Below are 27,375 nucleotides of genomic sequence, written 5' to 3'. Positions count from 1 at the left end.
GTTTAAATTTTGGAGGACACTAAATGTCAGTGAACAGATTGCAGCTACTTGCTTCTTTGTCTCTTACCTTCCTTCCTCAAGTTCAGTCTATTTTTATTCACAGCTCCCTGTGGAGGGAACCTGACTGGCTCATCAGGTTTTATACTTTCACCAAACTTCCCTCATCCTTATCCCCACAGCAGAGATTGTGACTGGACTATCAATGTTAATAGTGATTATGTTATATCGTTAGCATTTATCAGGTAAGCTGCTACTTAAAATTTTTAAAGTAATGTTTATAACTTTATTATTGGCTTCATTATTATAACTTTATTATTGTTCAGATCTCCGTAGGGTAAAATATGTGTACTTAATATAGCTATCAAAGGGATTAGTAATTATTAACTTGGTTAAAAGTTACAATATATATGTCAGAGTCATCAATACACATACAAGTGGAGCTTAGAAACTCATTGATGTTTCCTTAAAAGCATTCTGTTTACACTGGCTAATGTTGAGGTGGATGGTGCTTAATTTAACTAAGATTCAGTTTCTGAGAAGGTGGCATGGAGTAACTCACTGAAATGTCTGCAAACCAGGATGGTCATTAATGATGAAAACTATTGATTCATCTATTTGTATGTCACAGTTGCTATTTAGGCAAAATTTCAAAAGTAGTCTTTAAATTTAGTTTTATTAGTCCATATAATTTCAGGACACTCAAGATACTTCCTGATGTTCTGGCTATTAGATAGAATTGTTCTAGACTTTTATCACAATAGAAGACTAAATTGAGCTTAATAGAATTCACAAAGGAACTTCTGCTGTCTGCACTGTTTGTAACACATGATGTAAATTCATATATCTATTATGTGTGAAAATTATGCATCCTAACTAGGAAATATGTCACAGAAAAGGTAAAAATGGTACTTATGATGTCACATCAAATTTAAGTTCTTCTTATGCTGGGTGTTCTATAATAGTGTCTATATTTTTCTGAACAGTTTTAATGTGATGACATTTTTAGAGAGGTAGATATAGTTGTCTGTTCTTGGTGGTCAATAACATAGTATGTGTTTTTGTGAATCCATCCTAAGGAAATTAATCATATAATTATATTTACATAATTAACAGTATAATTATTTTGTTGGTGATTTCAGAAAGTTGTAAGTTGGTAGGAAACTTTCTACTGTGTAGTAGCACTTTATTGGTTTGGCTTAATATCATGAGCTCAATATATTTAAGAGTATTCTGCTTTTTATATTCTACATTTAGATATTAGATCCTCCATCTTAGAATAAAAAAATGTTTTGCAGTGTGAATCCAGATACTGTGCACAGTTTATAGATCCCAAATACCAAGTTAAAAAAAAATCTCAATATATGGTCTGCTGCTATGAATCTTTGATAGAAACTCAGAAGCTTAATCTTGGTCAAAGATTGCCTCTTTACTGAGAATTGCCTCGTTTGTGACACACAGACTAACCTAGAGTGAGAAATACTGAACACACCACTAAGTACTGTTAAATAGTCTTTTGAATGGAACTTACTCCAACTAATACTTTTAAAATCAAGATGAACTACAACACTTTAATAATCAAAGCTGGTGACTTTTTACTTTCACATTTCTTTTATAAGGAAATATATTTTAAATAATCCAAAAGTTACAAAGGGAGCTCTATCAGGTCTTCAATGCCTACATTTCTTTCAATGAGTGGCCACAGTCAAGTAGAGGCATAATAGTTTGGATTTTCATTGTCTTACTAACTACCTTTTTAGAAAACTCTTTTTGTACGGGGACAATCTTACAAGTAAAATTGGTTAACTCTCTGCCCTTAACTAAAATTAAGTTTGAATTTAACTAATTAAGTTAGTTATCAAATGTAGTTAATAATGTGGTTCGGAAGAAAATGGGAGGTTTCAAAACTTGATCTTTTTTATTTAAACTGATCATATGCAAAATGCTTCTTGCTCTGAGAGATATGGGAAGATCATCCTCTGGCTGTCTGAAAGTGTTTAACCTGGCTGAAAGCTGAGTGCATCATATCATAAAGCATTTTTGCCAAGGGTTCCAATAGATCTAGGTTTATTTTTCTAAACCTTTAGGAATATGTTATTATTTTTTATCTATTTAAAAAGCTTTCCTTTTTTCTGGCTAGCAGTAAATTATTGTTTCTAAGGTGTGAACCAAAAGATTGAATATTTCTGTGGTTGCTAATAAAACACTTCTACAAACCATTTTTTTTTCTCACGGTGGAGGGATTTTTTTTTCCTTTTATTAAAACAATGATAGTAAATTTCAAATTTAAGCTAATAAGAGTGAAAATGTTAGGCAAAGCATATTCAATCTGATATTTCTCTTTTTTGTTTTCTAGCTTCAGTATAGAACCAAATTATGATTTTCTTTATATCTATGATGGGCCAGACAGTAATAGCCCACTGATTGGGAGCTTTCAAGATAGCAAACTGCCAGAGAGGATAGAGAGCAGTTCAAATACCATGCATCTGGCTTTTCGGAGTGATGGATCTGTTAGTTTTACTGGATTCCATCTGGAATACAAAGGTAAATAAAATTATTTTTCTTTATATTTACACCATTCAATGCATGAGTGCAAATTTTGGTTTAAATTCTCATAATTTTCTGCCTGGTAATGTTTTTGTTTTGCCTGAGAATATGATAATGTGAATACTCAATTCATACAAGTATGATGTTATAAGACTGCTAACTTAAAATAAAGTTTCTAGTATGACTTCATTTACCTGTAATGTTGAATGCATAATTCTTTTCAGTGTTTGTAGCAGACTTACAAGAAGGCTGGGCAGGCGCTTTTCATGAGGGCATGTAGTGATAAGACAAGGGGGAATAACCTTAAGCTGAAAGAGGGTAGATATAGATTAGATATTAAGAAGAAATTCTTTATTGTGAGGGTTGTGACGCACTGGAACAAGGTGCCCAGAGAGATTGTGGGCTCCCAGTCCCTGGAGGTTTTAAAAACTAGGATGGATGCGGTTCTGAGCAACCTGGTTTAGTGGAAGCTCTGAGCAACCTGGTCTTCCTTGCTCATGGCAGGAAGCATTTGGACCTAGACGATCTTTAAGGACTCTTGCAACATAAATCATTCTATGAGTCAGTGATTCTATGAATAAATAGGAGACAGCAGTGTACAGGTTTCAAAAATAATGTTGCAGTGGCATAATTTAACAGCATATATATATATATATATATATTTATATAAAATTTAGAATTTAATTTATCTTTTTTATTTTACATAGGAGGTGATGTTGATTTAGGGTCATTTAAGGTCCTGTCAGATGTAATGACATGCTAGAATCTAGGAGTCCAATATTGAAAATGAAACACTATTTTGGCTAAACCTTTATATGATAGACCATAGTAGAGGTGTCCACCTGTCTCAAGATCTGCCTGAGGTCATAGCACAGTAAACAAGAAAATGTAGACTTGCAAAATATATAATCAATATGAACTTTCATAACTGCCTCTGCATGACTTGAGAAACAGAAATATTTGCTATTAAGTGAATATGAAAATATTCTGTAAAGACAATCAGAAAGAAAATAGGGGTGATATAGACTTCCTTGGTCTTATTTTCTTCTCCATTTATTCTGAGAGCAGTTAGTAATTTCAAAGGTATAGAAGGGAAAGAATAATGTATTTAGTGCTTCATAAAGCCCATGAAGCCTCCTTATACTTTTCTACAGTCATTGGATCCTAGAGATGTCAAGAAAGTTGTCTCCATGGTATGAGCTAGTCCTGAAAAGTTAAAAGTAGGTCTCAACCATATTGATGGTAAGCCCAGATGTACGATGTTTCAGTTCACTTACATATATTTCTTCTACTAAATTGAAAAATAATAAATGCAGATGGGAGTGCTATAGGGAGATCACAGAACTTCTGAAGAATGAGAAAATAAATTATTTTTAAAGAGTCCAATATTTTTCTTCTGTACTGTTGAATGAAGTCTTGTGTCATGGAATCAAGGTATTTCTCCTTTCCACCAATCCAAGTGGGAAGGATATTTATTATGGAGACAGTCTCTTCTCAGGCTTATTTGCTGGTGAGGAGTCTGGGGAAGCAGAAGAAGCTGGGAGGGAACACAGCCATAGCACATGACCCCACCTTTCCAACATGATATTCTGGCCTGAGAGAGCCTACTTAGGTGCTGGCTGGGCATCAGTCAGTTGGTCATAAGCAATTGTTTTGCATTTACAGAACTTGTTTTTCTGGGGTTTTATGTCTGTCTCTTTGTTTCAATTTTCCTTCCATAACAATTTATTATGGTTTCTATGATTGTTATTGTTACATTTTATTTAAACTATTAAACCATTCTTATTTCAATCTACAAATCATCTCAATTTAATCTTTCCAATTCTCTCCCCATACCACTGTGGATCCCACTGAATGAGCACTTGTATGGTTCTTAGTTGCTGAATGAGCTAAAACTCAGCAGTCCTTTTTGTCGGGTTGACTGCAGGTCTGACCAAAGTGTGCTTAAGCAAATTTGTTTTAATCATCCATTAACATTATTCAATAGTCACTGGTCACAATGTTGATTTATTTGGAGTTAGAGTTGTTGTGCTTGTTCTGAGAATTGGGTTAGGCGTTACTTTCTCTCTGTGTTCTTCTTTTGTTACCTCTGGGGCCTGGATTAAGGATATAATTTTGATGAACTGTGTAACACTGGCTCAAGATATGATAAAATAATTCCTGTTTGTGAGACTGAACTTGTATTTTTGCTCAGTATGATTGTCATATATGTACTTTTAGGGAACCACCTCTTGAAAAACTATTAACAAGCAGACCTTTTATCTTTTCTCATCAGAGACCCAATCTATGGGGCAGATGAGGAGGAACACTTGCCCCATTCCTCCACCTTTTCTTTCACTTTCACCTTTTCATTCTCCTCCAGGCTAATTTCAATAACTCTTGAGAATTTTGAATATCCTTGAGATGTTCAAACCAGTGTATTCATATTGCTATGTCTCCTGCATGTGTTTCAGGTTTTGCTTGAGGTCAAACAATTATTTAGGGATACTGCCCAGAGATCTGCCCTGGAGCTGGATCGTTACAAGTTACAGAGTGCATGGGAAAGGGTGGGCAAGTACCAAGGACAGTGTCCACCTCCAATGTTTTGGTAGTTCAGCCCCAAACAAGTGTAGAATGCTCAAAAACTATTAAAATATTTGAGGAAAGTATCTTGTCACACTAGCAATTCCAGAGAAACATAAATCATTGCAATGTGCTGGGACCTGGCCCAGGCCTACCAAGTCCTATTCAACATAATTGACTGTCCTCAAGCAGAAGAGGCCTCTGGATCTGACAACAAAACAACAGGAGCTCTGGCTGCTCCAGCTGCCATGATAGGCCTTGCAACTGAACCAGAGGAACAACGTGTGCTGGTGTCAGTCACCCCTACACACAAACAGAAATATTGCAGACATCAGCTTGTTTGGTAAGGAAAGAAACTCCTCCTAAGAAGGAAAAGGAGGAGGAACTGGATGAAGAGGGATGCTCCAAAGGGCCATCACAAGAGGAGGAGGAAGAGAAAGAGCTCATAAACAAGTCACTGACCATACAATGAGGAGACACCTTGGCTGTGCCAATGCTGGGTTAACAGGGTCAGTAATCTGTAATTAGAAGGAAAAGTCCAGCACCTGGGATCCCTTTCTAGGGAAGGGGACATTGTCAAAATGATTGAAAATGGGGTACAAGCCGTTGGCCTCTGAAGATGATTCCTTCCAGGCATGAGGAAAAGCTATCCCTTCTACGATGACGTTATAATCCATTCAGGCAAATGAGCCCCCATGAGGAGATGGATCCAGTACTGGAAGGAATTAGCTATGCTCCAGGTGATTTATGATGACCTTGATACTGAATAGTTATCCAAAGATCCAGAAGTCCTGTGTAAATGATCCACATGCTGTAAGTTTTTACAGAGCACATCAAATGTCGCCTCATTGGCAGTAAAGACTTGGGAAGACAGGGAGGGACAATCAGTGGATACACTGGACATGGAGAGAACACAAGAAAGTGAGACAGAATATCAACCTCAGTCCTAGAGACATGGGAACGTGAGTTGCAAGGAAAACATCACAAAAGGGGGTTTTTCCAGGAAAATGGCCACTCCAGTTTCGAGCAGGATGGGGGAAAATAATGAGTAAAAGTGAGAAAACTCATGGGTTGAAATAAAGGCAGTTTAATATAGAAAACAAGAGCCATGCATACATGCAGAGCAAAATAAGGAGTTCATTCCCATGGACAGAGAGATGTTCAGCCATCTCCAGTAAAGCAAATCTCCATCACACATAATGATGACTAGGGAAGACAAATGCATAACTTCAAATGTCCCTCCCTTCCTTCTTCTTCCCCAAAATTTATATCCAGGGCATGGCATCATATGATATGGTTGCCATATCATATGGTAGGATCCAGCTTTGGTCATTTGGCATCAGCTGTCCAAACTAGGTTTGCTCCAACTGCCTAAGGAGGGAGTGTTGCTAGGACATGTTGAAAAGGCAGAGCCAAAGTCTTCTCAGGTGCTCAGAGTGATAAGCTGAGAGGTAATGGACTGACAAATTGACATAACAGAAATTTCAATTGCATATTAATAAAAAAATTAATCACTCTGATAGTCAAACATTGGAACTGCTTGCCCTTAGATTATGGCATTGGAATCCTTCAAAATCATAACTGGACTGTGCAAAGGCCTAAGTAACCTAATCAAATTGGCCCTGATTTGCATGGGAGTTGTACTACATCTCTTTCAACCTAATTTTTTCTTATTTGATGAACATAAATTTTTCATACAAATTGTAACTGATGCAGTTGTGCCTTATATGTACATTAATCCTATTTTAAGTGACAGTGTACTCAAATTATACTTCATTGGTGGACCCTATTTTTCAGATCCAAATCTCAGAGTGACCCATGTCCCAGTTCTGATCTGTAACCACGTGGTTGAGTTTTATTCCCATTCTCTCTCCTTCACTTCATTTCTATATTATAATGGAGGAAAAGCTCATTAGTTCTATTAGGTACTCTGGAGAATAATTACTGATTGCTTGCTATACTTTGGTATGTCTGTAATATTATCTCCAAGAAGTTTATTATGGCTTTATTCTCCTTGAAACTGAGGGATGTAGTGGTAAGTCATCACATTCTGGACAAAGCACTTGCTTCTTTTGCCTTTCAATACCATTTTCCACACACTGAGATACTAGTTTTCAGGAGGATTTTGGCATCATTCCACTATGTTATTCAACAGAGACTTCCTTGTTGCACTTGAGATTGAACCAGCATTTGTCATTGTTTTCAGCCTGTATTTCAGAGCCTTACTTGATCCAATGGTGTGACAATGTCATCAGAGAAGTAAATGCTGGTTTCTTTGAAGCAACTTGCAAAATTTTATTATGTACAGAAGGAATTGGCACCTGGTATGAGCAGCCAAGAATTTAATATTACTGTAACCCAAATCTGAACTGCCCAATGAAAAAAAATTATTTTGTGGCTACTTATTACAGAAAATAATTTTTAAAATGCCCCTACTGAAAAAAAAATCTTTGTAATAATACAGCATTTTTTCTGATGTTCTGCTATATCTGTCACTGACCTTACATGTTTTTAACTTAATGATACTTGTATTGTTAGGAAAAAAGGGAAAGGGCTACAGGGGTAATCAATGAATTGTGTTCCTCAGCTGGAGCAATATGATGTTAGTGGTGAAGAACTTTCCCTCCTGTCTCCTGGGAACGCTTATAAATTTGCTGAAAGTCTTCCTGCTTGGTCTTTTTTCACCGGTTCTCAGCCGGATCTGAAGAATTCTTTTGCCTCATTTGATTTTTTCTTCATACACTGTAGCATATTTACTGCCTTTTTCTACCAGTTCACTTAGCAGTTCCTTCAGATTTGCAGAAGTAGTTTTAAGTTACTTAGTATTTCAGGCTTTATTTTTCAGAATTGGTACTAAGAAACCGTATTTCTATAGTGACATTGTTACTGTTTAGTCAGCAATTTCAGGAGCCTGTCACAACTATAATTTTGGGGAAAAGAAAATTACAGGGCTGTATTTTTTGCCCTAGAGGTAATTTGTGCTGTGACAGATCATTCTTTTCTCAATTTTTGATTTATGCGCCAGACATAATAGATTACTTTATTTTTTTCTCTTTATTTTTTTCATCTAGGACTAATATCCACTTTATCTGTGTACCTTCTAGAGTACCTTTGAAACATTTGGAATTATTTTTGTCATAAACTCAAGAATGATGATCTCACAATAGGAATTATGAATCAATACAGTTATATAAATATTGGTTCAATAACAGGAAAAAATGTTATTGTATTGGTTTTCTAAAGTATTAGTTATAATCCTAAATGAATTTATCCTTTTTTTTTTCCTTTTTTCCCCTGTAAGTTTGATAATTTAGACTTGAAAGAGTTTGAAATTTGCCCTATGACCTGCCAGACTTCTCAAATGAATTATTGAGTAAATGGATGGCTTACTCAATAATTATTAATATCTGTGTGATATCTTATAGACTTTCTAGTAAATTGCATCTTTTGACTTTTCATTGTCCATCCAAATTTTTGAATGTGTCAAATAAGTTTTAGACTACCCAGTACTACTACCTATATGAATCAATGTGAATACCTAATCCTGTTCTTAATGACTAAAGATGTATTGTAATTATTATTTGTTACTGTTGTTTTTCATATCAGAATCATGCTCTGTAGAATGTATATGCAAATCATAATAAATTTTTAAACACATTAGGAGATCTTGACAGTTTTTGAAAGATGTGAAATTGAAAATTCAAAAGAATTTTCAATTCAAAAAACACTGTGTTTCCTTCTTCAAATGTTACCACAATGTATTTATTTATCTCCTCTCAGAAATACTACAACATAAAAGTGGCCTTAAGGGATGTACTTAGTTCATTAACTTGGCTCTAGTAGTGACCAGTAGTTTATGTGTGGCCAAACTATATAAAAGTCAAATAAATAATAATTGTTCCTGCTTATCTGTAATTTCTCAGAAACTTCATTTTAGGTACTAACAGGATCAGATAAAGTGTCTTTTTATATAAAACTCTTAAAAAGCCTTCCAGGAAGTTCAAAGCTCATATAATCTTTTGGCAACCATACCCACCTGTAGCAGAAAGTTCCACAGTGCAAATATGCCTGGTAAATAAACATTTTTTTGATGTATTTGAAAGCTGACACTCTTGTAGAAAATGAAGTGTTCCCTATTGATTTTCTCCAAAACACCCTTAAATGTTAAAGAAAGTCTGAAATTTCCATCTTCTGCTTGATAAAATATATTACTGCATACTCCATCCTGCACAGCATAAAAGAATCTGTTTTACTCCAGCTTCTATATAATACTTTTGTTTCCTTAAAGTAAATTGCATTTTTTCGTAAATGTTTTACTTTTCTCACCTTCTGCATAATAATGCTGTTAATTAGAAGTGTTGAGTATTTATTTTTCTTAGGTGTTACTGGACATTGGTATTCACATTATAGAAGTAAAAGGGAAGCAAAGATAAAAGCCTATGCATATGTTTGAATTTATTTCAATAATTTAAAACAAATAGCTATAAATGATAAAAAAATTAGATACATTTAGGGAATATTTGAATATTTTTCATCCACTGAGGGATAAATATGTATATGAAAATATATACCATCATATCATATACATATAAAAACTCACCTGAGGTTTATTAATTTCGAAGACATTCTGGTTCACATGCTTCTTATTGTACAACAAATTGTTCATGTTGATTTCCTCCATTTACCAGTTTTCGTTTCACACCATAGATTTTAAAACTAGCATGTGTCTTATCTGCTGTAAAAATTTCTGTATATCCAGCTTAATCTAACTACAAAACTTTATCATTGATCAGAATGAATTCTGAAAGAAAAAATGCAGCACTATAGCAATTATCTTAAAAAAAGGACAGAAGACAGTTTCTGACATGATATAGTAATTTGTACAGTTAGAATGAAGTAGAGAAGACATTTGATGGAAAGCCTTCTTGAAAAAAAAAACAGGTTCTACAGGGTACTCAAAGAAGGCCTCAAGAGAACTCCAGTAAATATTTAGATTATAATTGTTTTTATTTGTTTTAATTTATATTTATTATTTATTCATTTTGTATCATATTTAGAATTATATTCACACTTGTTTCCTCTACAGCAAAACTTCGTGAGTCTTGTTTTGATCCTGGAAATATAATGAATGGAACCAGACTTGGAATGGATTATAAACTGGGTTCCACTGTTACATATTACTGTGACGCAGGATATGTTCTTCAGGGATACTCTACACTAACATGTATCATGGGAGATGATGGAAGACCTGGGTGGAACAGAGCCCTGCCCAGCTGTCATGGTAAGAGCAGTTTTTCATTTATTTTAGTTGCTGTGTTCATTACTCTTGCTTTGCAATAGGGAAGAAACAAGTGAAAATTTTGAGGTGATTTTAATAATATTCTCTTTCAGAAAAAAAACCTTTCCAATGATATATGTAATAAAATACATATGTGACAACTCAGGAAACTATTGATTCCAGTTTTTATTAACATTGAATAAATAGTGTTATTATTTTGAATTTTGTCTTAGTAGTAATGTCATTCTCCACATCAACATGTGTTCTTGAATTAACTTACAGCAGAGTATAAAGATATATGCTATATATATATACTATATATATGTATTTAAATACAGCAGTAAGTATACATTGGCTGCCATAATATATGTTTGTTTTTGCTATTACTGGCTTTAAAAACATGCAGATGAAATATTTTATATATACTACATTACAAGATTTAAATTCTTGGGCATGTGGAAAAGCCTTGAAATGCAGGAAATATCCAGTTACTCAAACTTTTACAGATATGAAGCCTGCTCATTTCAAGATTCTTCTGACTTCAGTTGTATGACCATTGACAATCTCAAGCATCAGCATTTTCAGACTTAAACTCTAAGAAAAGGTTAAAGTTTTATTTTACTGATGTCTTAACAGGAAGTGATAGCCACTTGCTATTTTAACTTTGTGAAAAATCACATATTCTGTAAGATTCAGCACAAAAGCTCTCCCATGAATGCAGATATTATATGAGAAAACTAGCATTTGCTTCTTAAGTTAAAATAAAATCCAATTATTATGTTATTTACCATTCCTTTTCACATTTTGAAGACAAAATACCTGTTAAATCCATTTCCAATTTGAACAAACATAGATTTTAAATAGAATATGGATTTTCTTTGTTGTGTGCTCAAATCTCTATTGCAAAGTGGATGATAGAGTACCAGCAAAACCAACAAAAATTTTCAAATCTAAATAATATGCAATATTATAATAATTTGAAGAAGTTTTGTATTTCCATTACCTACCAAAACCATCATAGCGCTGAATTCCAAAACCCAGTGGCATCAAACTGGGACATCGGCCCTTGAAAAAGTTTGGAAGTGTGTTGAAACTTCTAAAATCTCTGCATTAGAAGTCAAATATTTTTCCTCATTTTAAAATGAGGGATGAATGTTGTTTTTTAGAGAGGAGATGATGAGGAAGGTCGTTGCGTATAATAGAGGAAAGATTCTCCTTTTTCTAAAGGAGGTCTTTTTGATATGTAATGGAAGTTAAAAAATATTTTATTCATGCAATAGTTGTGTCTATTAGTGTCACTTATAATCTACTTAGGAATCTTCCAGTGCTGTCTGTTGTAACTTCCAGTGAAGGGAGAGTATTTTGCTTGGAAGTACTGCCACTGTAATAAATGGAGAAAAATAAAGGCCTTATTTCAAACATGAAAAACCCCATACTTCTTTAGGATATGAGGACACAGAATAGATGTTTTCACTTTTTTTTAATTGCTTTTTCCTCCAGTTAAGAGTCAATGGAGTTTTTTAGTTATGTTGCTGTGATATGTTATATTTTGACCACGTTATCAATGCTTTCCACTTTGTGATTTATCTTAAGAAAAACAGAACTTTTATATAGATATAAGAAAGATCATATCAGTTAATTAGCTTTCAGGTACAGAGTCGGCAAGAAACAATTTGAGAGCTGAATTTAGCTCCTGAAAACCAGTCTCACTACGCAATAAAATTTGCATAGTAGAAATCAGATTCCTCCATTCTTCCGTTTGTATTTTTGCAGCTGCTTTGAAACTGATAGAGTTACAATGAAATATGATATAAAATACCACCTGAGTGTATATTGGGGGTTTATTTAGTTGGTTAATTAGTTACAAGAAAAAAATTGAACAGATGCTAAGATTATCTAGGCTAATGTGCTAAGGTATTTGGTATTTCACTATGGATGTTAAGAACAGGATGTAATGAACATATGCGGATGCATTATTAGTATGACAGAGACAATGATTAATGTTTTCTTTCAGCTTCAGCAACTATAGGTCATTTTAAATTTTTGGTAGCAAACAATAATTGTTTACAGAATAGCAAAAAGACAACTAATGGAAAATCATATTCATAACTGAATGTGAAAACCTTGTTCCTAGCAGAAGAAATAATTTATTGATCACTAAAACATTTTACTACATTTCATTACAGTTGAATCCTTGGAAATATTTGAATCCAGGTTTCAAAAAAAACTCCATCTGTAAGATATATCTAACAATATCTAATATTTTCTTAACTGGCTATGAGAATATGCCTATGCTTATGATTTATTCATTTTTTTATTTGGTAGCAAAACCAATTCAGGGTATTATATCAGTTTCTTTTGATCTGATGGCTATTTGAGGCAGCTCAAATCAGGTTTATATCTGAAAACTTTTAGGGTAGAAAAGAGATAAGCACAAAATAGCATAATGTTACTGCTTATTGTTTTGTAATATAGGAAATGCTGACAACTTTTTCATTAATCACTCAACATTGTTTACTGAATCAGAGGCTTTATAGATCATATTTTTATGCACTTTTTACAAACTGACCATATGAAGAGCTGTTATTTAAATTGATTTCAAATTTTGAATGAGGAATGAGTTGGGCAACTGCACAAGCCAGAATATTCCTGCAGTTAATGAAGCTGAATGTTACTGTTAATGACAAGCTCTGTGTCTCTGTGTTGTATAGTTCCAAAGTAATGGTCAGTTTCACCACTTAAGCAGCATATTTTACTTAAAATTTTCATATGTTGACTTTTTACGAAGCATTTCTCACTTTCTTTTTGCCCAGAACATCATGTTTGTTTTGTATAATCACATAAACAATGACCTGAGTACTTAGAAGTAGAATGGAAATCAGTTAGGATTTTGCTTTGAATACAAAAATGCTATTTAAATTCTGAATACTCTGAAAGGTTAATTCTAATTTTGAAAAATCAATTGAAGGTATTTTGAGAAAAACATGAAGGATTTCATTTTATTGTTATTGAACTGTCTTCTGAATTTTTGTTCCCAAGCTTCCACTTCCAAATTTTTACAAATTTATGTACATTGCTTTATCATTCCAAGCTTTCCTTCCATATAGTCAGTGGAGAGAGACAGGCTTCTTAAAAGGTCATTGAGGGGCATTCAAAGAGCTGGTTAAGAAGGTATATTTTTCCATTTGCATTTGGACTGCATTAACAGGATTTAATCTGCTTGCATGCGCAGCAGAATATGGCTTAGAACAGCAACACAGGAAATTCTAGATCTAGTGAAATATCTGAATATACTGTGTGGAAGCAGTACTGTTTGCGTTAAAAGCACACAACAAACTCTATTTTGGAGGGATATATGTGTTAAAATCTAGCAGCTAGATTTCTAAGTAAAGAAAGTAGGCATCTAAGTCTGAGTGTACATTTAACCTATAAACCTCACACTACAGACCCTTTTCTGTGTAAGCAAACTCATTATTCCTCATCCAGGCAAAGGATACCATTGTACACTAAGAACTATCAAGTCAAAAAGGCAAAATGAGAAAATCTAGCTTGCACGTAGTGGGATTTGCAGTAACTGACTAGGGATTTAGTTGTCAGTATATGCTTCTCGGAGACAGTGGTCTCATTCTTCTGAGGATGTGTGACTGATTCTTTACTGTAAAATACACAAATAGTTTTGTAAATAGAAAATGAAACTAATATCTTTTTTTATGGCTATGCAGACAGCTGGTATATTGCTGAAAACTCCACAAGTTTTTTAAAAGTGTGTTTAAGTTAAAAACTCAGCTTTTCTTACAGATGTTCTCTTCATATCAGAAAAAGTTTGAAAATTTTACTGGAATTAACTATAAGTATTAACAATTGTGGAAAGATCAGAAAACAAAAATAAATACAGACGCATGCTTATATTCACAGCAAGAACTACTTTGTTTGACCTTTTGCATACACATTTGGAATTCATATTATGGCTTTACAAAGTCCATTGAATAATAAATGTTGTGTGTAATTATTCCAGGCTTTCATTTAAGAAGTAATAATATCATATAATGGTAAGTAAAGTATTAAAACTGAAGAAAGTTGTTAATTACAATGATCTTATTAAAATCAACTGCCAGAGAATCCTAATTCCTAATGAATTTAAAGGATTAGTTAAGTGGAGTGCATCATAAAACCAGTCACTTCCTCTTCGGTTGAACTAAATCTGCAAATTCTGGGAGCAGAGTTTAATGAAGGAAACGTTATAAGAAGGAGAAATATTTTAAGCTATATAAAATTGGGGTTTTTTCAGCTTTCATTTTTTACTTTCTTTGCTATAAAAGAAATGATTTGAAATAAAGCATATCTATTCAAGCCATAATTTTAAATGATTTTGTATGCAACTGTTAGTTTGAAACAACATCATGAATTAGCAGGGAAAATGTAGCAGCAACTTTAATACTTTTGAAAGTAGTGTGCTAATTATAAAATATGTAAATTAATTGACAGAGTTTCTAATTTGTTTGGCAATAAAAGTATACAGAAAGTACCAATGAAAATACATAATAAATTGTGTGATTTTTTTCAGCTTTAGAATATTAAAAACTGACACTTCTTTGTGCTTTGAATATGTAAATTTTCTAGTAGAAGATTGAAAAAACATTACCTTAAAAAAAATCTTTCATAATGTATTTTGAGGTGCAGAGAAAAACTGGTTTTAGCAGTAGTCTACATAAATATATGCCTTTTCCTGTATTTAGTATTAGAACCATAGGTGCATATTTTTCTTTGAAGATTTTTTCAAACAGACAAAGTGACTTCAAAGTATTCTGTTCTTAGAAGGAAAAGTATATCTCTAGCATTTAGTCACACAGAGAAGCAAATATTTATTTTACAAAGTCTGCAAGACACTGAATTAGGACAGGATTATGTGATATCAGTTAATAATCATGGTAAATTAATTAATTAATAACTGGAATTAAAGAAACTGGTCCAGTCATCTGCACTGGCTATAGCTGACATACATATTTCTAACCTAACCTCAGGCAGCAGTCAGAACACCCTCACTCTTGTTTAGTAAGACCTCAGTAGTGCACTGGAAGAAGATTTATTATGTGGAATACGCTGGTGGTTACATCCATAAGACTCATATTTCATTGTTTGCACAAGTTTTGTCATCTTCACTTTGTCTGTCACAGTGGAGACTGGGGGATGGATGGTTCTGGGCAACAGAAGAAACCTGTAATTAAGAGACTGCATTGTTTTAAAATTTAATTCTATTTTATTTTCCTTCTTGACTGGGCTACATAAAGCATTTTGCTAACATACTATAGGAATGTAGGCAATGACATTGTCCAGCATAAAAATAAAGAGCATAGCTCCCTCTTACAGATCTCATGTCTCTTGACATTTAACTCAGGAGCTGCTTGTGTTACAGCTTTTCTTTTGCTGATGTTACACTCTTATGAAGGAAAAGTGTCTTTTACAACAAAACTTTACTCTTACTTTTGAGATTTTTTGCCTGAATCTTTTCATGATATATTTCTGTTTTACGCCATAAAGAGTAGTTGAGTTTTAAGAAGTTAATATAAACATCACAGCACCATGCAATATGCAGTTGTGTATTCCATCTACTGCAGAAATAATTTTGTTGCTATAAATTTAAAATATTACAATTTCTTCCCTGTTGTACTGCACATTTTGTATGTTTCTATTATTTTGTTATTCAATAACTGACTTGGATGGTAGTTTAAACATTTAGTTAGGTGTCATGCTAGGAAATACTCTGCTTTAGTTTGAGGTTTTTTAAATATGTTTAAAAACAATATTTTTAGACATTAATCTATATTTATATTTACAATTGAGAGTAAATACAGGTAATAGAAGACCGGAGAACATTATTTTCAGTGATATTTTAATTATTTTCAGTTCAAATGCTGGTGATTCAGTTAACGTCTTCTATTTCAGTATAAGATAAAAGTATGGAATGGATAGAGCTACAGCTGGTCTAAAGCAGAGCAGATTTTCTCAATGGGAGTAAATGTGACAATAGTATGCTCTAAATGTATCTGAAGTGTCTATAATGCATTCAAATTGGACACCCTAGGAGGAAAGAAAGAGGAATTTATTTTTTTTTACTTTGTATGGGGAATAATATCAAACTAGGGAAGGTTGTTGAAATATGTTTGAAGACAACAGCAAAAAGGTAAGTATTTATTGTTGATCTGAAATCATGTAAAAACACCATGTTAGCATATTGCCAATCAGAATCAAAATTTGTATGGATCACCAAAAGAGGTGATGAAATAACACATTCAAGGGATCTAGTAGATATTAGGATATGCATTTCAGGAAACCAAAATGTTTTAAGAAGAAGGTAGTAGAAAGTGTTTAAAAGAAGGTAGTAGAAAGTGTGGCCAACAGGGTTTTGATAAAAAAAACCCAAAAACCTAATTTCAGCAGTAATACAGTTTTGCAAAGATTAAAAAAGTAAAAGCTTACTAAAGAGTCAACAACAGATCAAGGCCAAAAATGAATTCAAAGACAATGTTATTGAGGGGAAGGAAAAAATAATTCCTTATCTATTATGTTGTATTTCTTATATTACCCTACTGAGGTAACAGGATAAGTAGTGCATTGGAACCATTCCTTTGGCTTGAAGGATCTGAGTCAAAATAAGGAAAATCAATAAACAGAAGCATATCAAGTTGCTAGGATAAGACAGTCTTTTCTGTGTAGTTGTGAAAGAGACAGATATGAAGTGTTTGAAGTACAAATGTTGACCTTGAGGTTAAGTTAGCCTTTCTGTCGAAGCAGTGGGAGGTGATGAACCTGTCAGAAATCTTCCTTGATGAGCAGCTGGCCAATTTCCACAGTTAGAAAATTGGTAGAGATTAGTTAAAAAAAAAAAGTAGAACTAGGAGACACATTGTTCAACAAGCTGAAGAAAAATCAATATAACTTTTGAAGAGGAATGTGGATCTTTTTAGGATGTCTTAGAGCTCACCAAGCATATAGGTGAAATTAAAAAATGGTTGCTACCATGTAATTGAATTTATAAAGATGTTTGGCAGCATTCCATGAAAAAATATATTACCTTTTAAGGGAAAGTAATAGAATGCATTAGGATAATATTTGATTACAAGGTAAGAATTGAAAGTTGTTGATGTGATGTCCAGTTTTGAGTTATCTAGAAAAAATCAATAAAGGAAAGCTATCACAAAGATCTCATGTCGGTGATATTTTTGCCCAATGTCTGGGGGGAATGATGAGGAGGATTCCATGGATATCAGAAGGCTGATTAATTATTATACTATATTATTCTATACTATATTGCATTACATGTAAACTGAATCTGCCAAGCACTCAACTCTGCACACAACTGCACTCAGCTGCACAGAATCTCGTGACTGTCTACTGACTGACCATGTGCTTGGCCCTGATAGGCCAAGGAAACAAAACACCATCACTTTGGGTAAACAATCTCCATATTGCATTCTACTTTAGCACAACAAAGGAGCAACAAATGAGATAAGAATTGTTTTGATCATTCTTTGCTTCTCTCACTGCTTCTCTCAGGTTCAGAGAATGTGAATCCCACAATCCCATGCATATTTTTCCTATGAATTGTGCAATAGTTGTATTGTTCCAATAAAAATTCACATAAAATTGAGATGACAAAGTTCACATTATCACAAAATTATATGGTGTAATCATATCTAAAGTCAAATGCACAGAGTAAAAGGTACAACAATTTCACTTCTGTGAAGCGCAGATAAAATGCTTGTATAAGAAATAACCCTAAGTATAGGCATGTGATGATAATTAGATTTTGGTTGTGAAGTATCACAATATCACAGAGTGGGTAAGGTTGGAGGGGACCACAGTGGGTCACCTAGTCCAACCTCCCTGCTCAAGCAGGTTCATCTCAGAGCACGTGACACAGAATTGTCTAGACATTTCTTGAACATCTCCAATGAACAAGACTCTGCAAGCTCTCTAGGCAGTGACCTAAAAGTCAGAAGTTCTTCCTCATGTCCAGGTGGAACTTCCTGTGCATCAGTTTCTGTTCATCATCTTTTGTCTTATTCCTTGGCACCACCAAGAAGAGCCTGAATCTATGCTCTATCACCCTCCCTTCAGGTACTGATAGACACTGATATGGTCCCCTCTCAGTCATCTCTTCTCAAGGCCAAATAAGCCCAGTTCCCTCAGCCTGTCCTTGTAAGAGAGATGCTACAGTCCAAAATAAATTACCTTGAAGTCATTTATACTAGTCTTTTGCAGATTATAAAAATTCTATCAGAATTCTATTTAAGGATTTTCTTTCCTCACAGAGCATCCTAGCCTATTATATATATTCTGATGAGGCAGTGTTAACAAGAAACAAATATAACATGAAAGTCATATTTACTTCTTGCCTGCAGATATCGGAGAGTCTATTTCTCAGCACTCATAGTTCAAGGAAAAATAGAATTGGAGTTTTTATATTTAGTCCTCATTACCACAAAATAAAAAAATCTTAAATTTTTGAGAAGTGTAAGTAAAAATCATTACAATACTGAGAAATAGATCTGTACTCTTCTACTTGGTGATTTGAAATGTAGTAAATAAGATTCTCTGAGTTGCTGATCCTTAGAGATTCCAGTGACATGTGTGAAAATTTCCCAAACACAAAAGTTTCATGGGTATTTTTCTTTCTTTGTCTTCTGCATGTTTTAAATGTCAATTCTGTATTATTTAATTTTATATTTTCAATTGGTATTTCTGCTCATAGGTGTTCATTGACCACTTATTTTGACTATTGTTCCATTTTATAGTTCTTTCTGACTCTACTTTTCCTTCCTGTGTTTCAGGAGTCCCTGTTCCTAACTTTCTTGATTAGTTTTATTGACTTCTAATTTGAATGTGTCTTTAATTATGGATGGTGTATTGTTTCAGTCTTTTTTTCTTCCTTCTTTTTAATTTTCTTTACTTAATTTTGCTTTAGTGAGTTTGAAAATTGGGAATTTCTGTCTCTTTAAAATTAATTTAAAAGTCTGTGTGACAAACCTAAACAGCAGTGATGGAAAAGAAAGCTGAGATTGAGAGGATTACAATGACCTCAGTGAATTTATCATTAACTGCCAGATCTCAAATTTAAAATTACAATCATTAACTGTTCCTGCAGTTTCCTTTTAAACTGCTGATGCACACACACTCAAAATATTTAAAATCACTTGGAAACAAAGTGATCATCATTTGGAAACCTAAAGTGTCATTCTAGTATTGTAATATTATTTGCAGATGATTCAAGGAAAAGCTGATTCTTTGTTCCAGCTGTGATTCACTGCTAGTGCTTAAAAACTCTTTTGGATAAAAGAACATTCTAGAGACGTGTAACTAGGCAGTATACAACAACATAAAGGGGGTTTGGATGGGCAATATACTCATTACAGAATCACAGAATCACTAGGTTGGAAGAGACCTTCAAGATCATCACATCCAACCCAGCCCTAACACCTCAACTAAACCATGGCACCAAATGCCCCATCCAGTCTTTTTTAAACACATCCAGGCATGGTGACTCCATCACCTCCCTGGGCAATGCATTCCAATACCTTTTCACCCTTTCTGTAAAAAAAACTTTTTCCTAATATGCAGTCTAAACTTCCCTTGGCACAGCTTGAGACTGTGTCCTCTGATTCTGTCAGTTGTTGCCTGGAGAAAGAGACCAACTCCCACCTGACTACAGTCACCTTTCAAGAAGTTGGAGAAAGTGATAAGGTCACCTCTGAGTGTCCTTTTCTCCAGACTAGACAACCTCAGCTCCCTCAGTCATTCCTCACAGGGTTTGTGTTCCAAGCTCCTCACCAGCCTCGTTGCCTCCTCTGGACACACTCAAGTGTCTCAACGTCCTTCACAAACTGAGGGGCCGAAATTTGAACACAGCACTCAAGGTGCAGCCTCACCAGTGCCAAGTACAGGGGAAGGATGACCTCCCTGCTCCTGCTGGCCTCACTCTTCCTGACACAGGCCAGGATGCCCTTGGCCTTCTTGGCCACCAGAGCACACTGCTGGCTCATGTTCAGTCGACTGCTGACCAGCACCCCCAAGTCCCTTTCTGCCTGAGCACTGTCCAGCCACAGCGTCCCCAGCCTATAACACTACAGGGGGTTATTGTGGCCTAAATGCAGGACTCGGCACTTGGATTTATTAAACTTCATCCTATTGGACTCTGCCCATTCATCCAACCATTCCGGGTCTCTCTGCAGAGCCCTCCTACCTTCCAACAGAATGACACACGCTTCCGGTTTAGTCTCATCTGCAAATTACTAATGAAAGACTCAATCCCCTCATCCATGTGGTCAATAAAAATACTGAACAGAACTGGCCCCAGCACAGACCCCTGGGGAACACCAGTGCTGACTGGCCGCCAGCTGGATGCAGCACTGTTCACCACCACTCTCTGGGCCTGGCCATCCAGCCAGTTCCTAACCCAGCGCAGAGTGCTCCCATCCCAGTGAGCTGCCATTAAAATATTTGTAAAAATATTTTTTATTATCCTTTACAGAAGTTGCCAAATTAAGTTCAAACTGAGTTCTGGCCTCCCTAATATTTTTCCTACATACCCTAGCACCCCCTTAAATTCTTCCTGAGAAACCTGACCCTCCTTCCAAAGATGATACATCCTCGTTTTATTCCTAAATTCCTTTGAATTTACAGCCTCCCCAGCCCTAAAATGGTGAAAGTTCTATTAGCAAAACAAGTCTCAGGGGCTGATATCACTTATGAGCTCTATAGTAATGAGTAGATTCTTTGTTCTGTGAAGTTTGAAATGAACTCATAAAGTTACTGAGTTCTGAGAAAGCTCATAATTTAACATTCATCCTCACATTTTTTATGATTTTTCTGCTTAGAAGCCATCATCATGCTCTTCATCATATAATAGAAATTATTCTTAAACTAAATAAGTAATGAAATCTTATTTAGATATGAAGAGTGCACAGATGAACAAATAAATAATAAGTAGGCTATATGACCTTCAAAAAGAAAAAAAAGGAAGTTTCTCATTGGAAGGGATGATTATTTCTTGTGAAGAGACTATAAATCCTTACACATTTTTGATTCATATTTTCTGATGCATCAATCTCTTAATTCTGCTATTGTAGCTAAAATATGTTAAGCTTTGTTCATCTCTGATTTATTTTTACTTCTACACATCTGTCATATAATGCTCTTCTCCTCTTGCTATCTTAATATACTTGAAAGACTGAAATGGTCTTCCCCAGAAGACTGCCAATTTTCCTTTCTCTTCTTTTTTTATTCATTTAGTATTTTGGCAGTTAAATTGTTTTAAAATCATTGTTCGTTTTCCCTCAGCAGTTCCTTAAATATCCTGTCAAGTTTCCTGCAGGCAGTTGACTTGAAAAGCTTGTTCAAACTCTTATTTAGTTACTTTTTTTCAGCTGTGGAAACTATAACACTGGTGAGCTCTTTCAAAGGAATGAAGCTGTGCTGCAGCATAGGCTGACTGCAGAGACCTATTCCATCTCTGTTTATTATAAGCAGAGAGTGTTTCACTGCAAAGATCTTTATTTTAGCACAAAAGTTGTTAGAAAGTGTTTTCTCCTATTTGATGGCTTCATTCTCAGAGCCTGCTACTTTAATTCCATTTTATTGGCAAAAGAAAACAAAACATTAAATGAAAGAACACAACATTATTAAGTGAGTGCTTATGCAGTGAGAGTCTCCTGGAAAAATATCACACGGCATTCTACTGGTTTTATCAACTGGAGCAGTGAGAAACATGAACAAGGGGAACTTCAGCTCCCATGTAAACAGCAAGACAGGAAGAAGTCAGATCCCACCCCTTGTTCTACAGGCAAGCAACATAAGAAATTTTCATCATCTGCACAAAATTCCTTCAGAACAAAAATATTAATGCATTAAACATCACTTGAAATTCTAGAAGACTACACTGCACTGGAAATTAATTTCATCCACTGCTCCCTGTTGAAGAAAGTTTTCTTTCAGGAAGCTATTTCTTGCAGTATTAGCAGAAAAATGAAGAATTAAGAATAATAATTTTCTGCAATTTAGCTATTTTAAATTCAAAATTTACTAATGCATCTGTTAAACAGGGATTTAAAATTTCCTATAATTTAAGATTAGTTTTAATCTGGTAATTTTTGGTTTTATTTATTAACCATTAGTATATTAACCATACTTATTTGGTTACCTATTTGGTATCTGATTATGCTATGGAATATTTTGACATTTATATGTGACAGGCCTTGACAATAAATAATTCATAATGTATAGCTATACCCTGACATTTAAAAATGGAATAATTTTATAGAATTACATTTTGGGTTATAAAATTGGAAATCTGTCTCTTCAAATCTCCTTTAATGTTCTCTCTAGGGTTTTGACGATTGAAATAGGAGCACACAATTTTTCATTTATGCTTGTTCACTTTACTGCTCATCGAAAATGAACTTGAATTTAGTCAGATAGGGCAGAAGTAGAAATATATCTAATTTCCAGCTAATTGCATTTGTTCAGAAAAATGTAGAAAAAATACATAAAGAAAAAATAGTTTTGCAAACTGATAATAATTTAGATTTATGAATAACAACCAATATTATGAAAGAGCTATCAGATGTGAACCCATTCTATAACAAAAAAACAATGTAGGATTTTGACCTTCTGCTACATCTCAGTTTCTATTTTAAAAAAAATAATTTCACACTTTTCTTACACTTGGCTAAAATGAGTAAATTTAGTAAATGAATTTTAAGTAACACATGATTTCAGCACTTGAGAAAACTATATGGAATTTTTTAAAATTCTGTGAACCACAGTTCCTTAAGGAAAAACTGAATAGAACTGATATTTTTATTTAATCATTAAATTGAGAGCAAACATTGTTTCTAAAGTTAGATTTCCCCTGAATATAGAAGTGCATCTTATAATCAGCTGTATAAAATCTGCTTTTTGTATCTTCAGAAAAACATCTAGTTTTGTTTGAAAGCTTTCAAGAAACAGAAACTGCATATGCAAAGTTATTTGGCTTATTTGGCTTTGGCGGTAAAAGTTGATGAACTGTTAAATAAATTTTCATAGAAATAATTTGATAGTGTGTTTAGTTGCATTTTATGTATTTATATAAACTTTATGTATTAACATCAAAGGCACTGCTAAATTTTCTGCTGCTTCTCTTTATTTAAAAGAAAGAGGCACTTTCCTCTTGAAATGTACTTCTTAAACTGTATCTAATTGTGTTTCTCTGCTAATTATCTGCTACATAGATTCTAATCTCTTTGATTTTCTCCTTACAAGACACATTTTACTGATTATACATCTTTTAGAAAACTTCAAAAATAGCTGTATGTTCTCGGGGATTTTTTTTTTTAGGAATTGTCATTAGGTGTTCTCCCATTTTGTACTTTTTTATTGATAATCTTTTTTCTTAATGAGTTTCTCTTCTTGAAAATATTGAATAACCCATCATGCTATAGCAGTTGATTTGTGGGTTTAGCACTGCCAGCACCAAAAATATCAGACAAACTTCCTTGTCATCTTAGAATCAATTATTATGCACAGATCCATAAGAAATTATAATAAATACTATCTCTTGTCTATTTTTATATCCTTAACCCATTGTGACAGATATTTATATCTCTCTCTCTTCCAGGAATCACACCAAAATTTAATAACTTCCCAAAAATATTTATGAGAATATCTAAAAATTATTTCATTATACTAGAATTGCTGGCAATTATTTCTCTAATCTCTATCTCAATTTACCACATATTCAAAAAGTGACCACACTGCCCATGTTCTCATTCTCATTTTAAAGACTAAACACCCCCTAGTATTTCAAAACTTTGTGCTAATATGAAAATATAGGGGTTTTTTTTGTTTTAAATGGCAAAAAATTGATGTGATGTTCTTACTGAAACCTCAGTTCTCTTAAATGGAACAGAAATGTTACCTTCTATGTCTGTATTGAAGCCTACCTTACACATATCTTTATTTACAGCAATGTTTTATTGAAACTGAAAACGTGTCTTTGATCTTTTAGGTTTTTCTGCAACAGTTGCTAGATGCTTTTGATCTTGTGTTTCTACAATTGCTGATGCTTTTTTTAAGTTGCTATTTAGAATTTCTCTGTTTGGGGGGTCTTTAGTTTGGGTTTGGTTTTTCTTTTTTGTTATTGTTTTGTTGTGGGGGTTTTGTTTGTTTGCTTTTAAATAATGCCGTGATTTCCCCATTTTCTGTTAATGATTCAGGGCCTGCTTTAGTAAATTTCTAAATTGACAGCTTCTGCTGACCTGTTTTAACTAATTATAATCAAATACTTTTACATATAGTAACCTCAGTTTCTTTCTCATTTTTTACATCAATTTTGATTGCATAGTTAAATTCTGTTGTGAAGACTGAAGAGACTACAGAACGGAAATCTATATTCTTCATGATGTTCTCTTCTTTCATACTGCTTTTCAGCATTATGATGTTGCACTGTCTCTCTCTCTGTGTTTTTTAGTGTCTTTTTATTTCTAGTGTATTTCTGCTTTTCCAAGTCACAACTAAAACATACATTTTTTATCAGATTGTCATTTACATATTCATTATATTTTAAAAGCAGATTTAAGTTCTTCATCAGCTTCACATTTACAGACTGATATCCACAATAAATATATCTGTAATTTAGAACTTTAGAATAAATGTCTACCATTTTTATATGTTACAATGTCTTTTGCATTAAAATTATTTTGTATCTATAAGGTGATATATCAGTCACTGTATTTGTTTTCTTTTTACTTATAACCACTACAAGAAATCATTGCAACTGAAAATCTCGTAATTGGACTACAAAGGGTAAATAGAATGACATTTTATTACATAAGACTAGGAAAAAGAGCATCCAGTGATTTAATATATGTGGAAGTCTGAGCTAGTATATAGTTCATTTTCTTCACAGTAGCTAGTAGGACCTGGATTTTTGCTGGTTTGATAATACCAGGGGGTTTTCCTTACTGCTGAGCAGTGTTTACATAGAGTCAAAGCCTTTGGTGCTCCTCATACCATCCCACCAGTGAACAGCCTGGAGGGGCACAAGAAGCTGGGAGGCAGCACAGGTGGGACAGCTGATCCCAAATGACCAAAGGGACATTCTGTACCTTATGGGATCAGCAATAATATATTCAGCAATAATACAGGGGGAAGGTTGGCCTGGGGTCACTGATGAGTAACTAGAAAGGTATTGGTTGCTTGATGGTGAACAAGTGTTTTCATCTCTGTTACTTGGTTTTTGTGGGTTACATTCCTATTTTATTTTCCTTTTCTTTACAATTTCCAGTTTTACCCTTTCAATTCTCTCACTCCCCCCAAGCAGAGATGAGCAAGCAGGACTGTGTGGTATTTATTTTCCAGCTGGGGTTAAACCACAATAATATATTAAATTTTATAAACATAAATCATGTCACTAAGTAATTTTTTCTGAACCTACTCATTTAGATGAACTGGATACTAGGTGTCTTCGACTGGATTTTGATACAGTGACCCATTAGATTAAAAGTCAGTATCCCATCACCAGTTCTTCAAGGCATTTTTCCTTCCTTTTCTAGACTGCATGCACAGTTGCTCTTATTTTTTGATTGTATTTGTAGCTATGTAATCAAATTTATCTGCATGATATAAAGCCATATTGTGCCATTCATTTTTAAGCAGTGTTCCCCATTGATTCCATTGAGAACTGCTGCTTAAAAATGGATAGTGCAACACGGCACTTAAATCCGCAAATGCAATTAAATTATACTAGATCTTAGCTGTAGGAGCTAGAAAGTAGGTGATCTGAAAGCAAGAGTAGGAATTTAAAACTTCAAGCTGCATTAAAAAAAAACCTTGATAGCAAAACATTCATTTTAAAAGAAAATTACAAGATTTGAAATTGATCCTCATGCCTAGGTAGCCCATTCTTCACTTTTTTCTTACTCAACTTTCACCTTGTGTATTCTTTCTTTTGGTTTAACTGCAAAGGCCTGATGAAAACATGAGCAAGAGGCACGACTGGGGCTTTTAGCACTGTACTGTGTAGCTGGAGGCACAGAAAATTTGACTTTATAGCAGTAGTTAAGCATAGATTACGAGAACCTATTGTTCAGCTGGGTGATTTTCCCTCTGTGGTTTTCAACTACATTTCTTTTACAACTACTGAAATTTGAGAAAAGATGTCGTTCTGATGGTAATGCATTTTATATTGCATTCTCTATTTACTAATACACTGCCATAATGAGGTAGAATGTAGTTCTTTGACAAAGGTAAATGAATACTAATGATCAAGGTGGGTAATGTTCCAGATAAAATGCTTGCCAATTTACATACAGAATGGGTGATAGTCTATTGTTTTTGTGATAGGACTTGTCAAGGGCTACAGGAGATGCTATTTTACAAGGCAAGATACCATTAGGTTCAGCACACACAGCAACTTTTTACCATTAATGCTAAAAATGTTTTAAGGAAATAGTGAGAAATGCATCAACACACTGATCTTTATCACATTCTCAACAGAGTCAAATCCCTTGCTCTCCCACTAGTGCTCCATTGCTGACCCTGGAAAGCAGGACAAGGACAGCATACTGCATAAAATTTTGGTGAATAAACTAGAATAAGCTAGATCATAAATAAATACATAAAGGAATACATTATTTCAGAGTCTAAGCAAACATTATTAAAAAAAAAAGAAATACTATTGGAAAATTACATTAGAAAATATCAGTTGCCTCCTGAAGGGTTTTTTTTTTTTGCTGGTTGGTTGATTGGTTGGGTTATTTTATTCTGTAGGATGTTTTACATTCAGGGGAATGGTTCTCAGTATTTGTTGCGGTTTTTGTTTATTTTAACAATTTATATTTTTGGGTGTGATGGGTTTGCTAGATTATTTTATAGATTGATTTTTCAATGCAGAGCATAATAATTAGATAAGTTGATTTTCATAATTTATAAGTCTTTGACTTTCTATTCATGAG

The 27,375-nt window shown here is 34.0% G+C and overlaps 1 protein-coding gene across 1 annotated transcript in view; it reads left to right on the top strand.

The window, feature by feature from the left end:
• The window catches only part of CSMD3 (CUB and Sushi multiple domains 3), a 577,112-nt gene that overhangs the window by 409,500 nt on the left and 140,237 nt on the right, over positions 1-27,375 (top strand). The window contains exons 29-31 of the mRNA XM_030971761.1: positions 104-242; positions 2,354-2,541; positions 10,193-10,387. Of these exons, the coding sequence (XP_030827621.1) occupies positions 104-242; positions 2,354-2,541; positions 10,193-10,387 (522 nt within the window). The remainder of the gene's footprint in view (positions 1-103; positions 243-2,353; positions 2,542-10,192; positions 10,388-27,375) is intronic.

This window comes from Camarhynchus parvulus, chromosome 2 (genome assembly GCF_901933205.1).
Source record: "Camarhynchus parvulus chromosome 2, STF_HiC, whole genome shotgun sequence".
NCBI lineage: Eukaryota > Metazoa > Chordata > Aves > Passeriformes > Thraupidae > Camarhynchus > Camarhynchus parvulus.
This window is presented reverse-complemented; position numbering and strand designations above follow the sequence as displayed.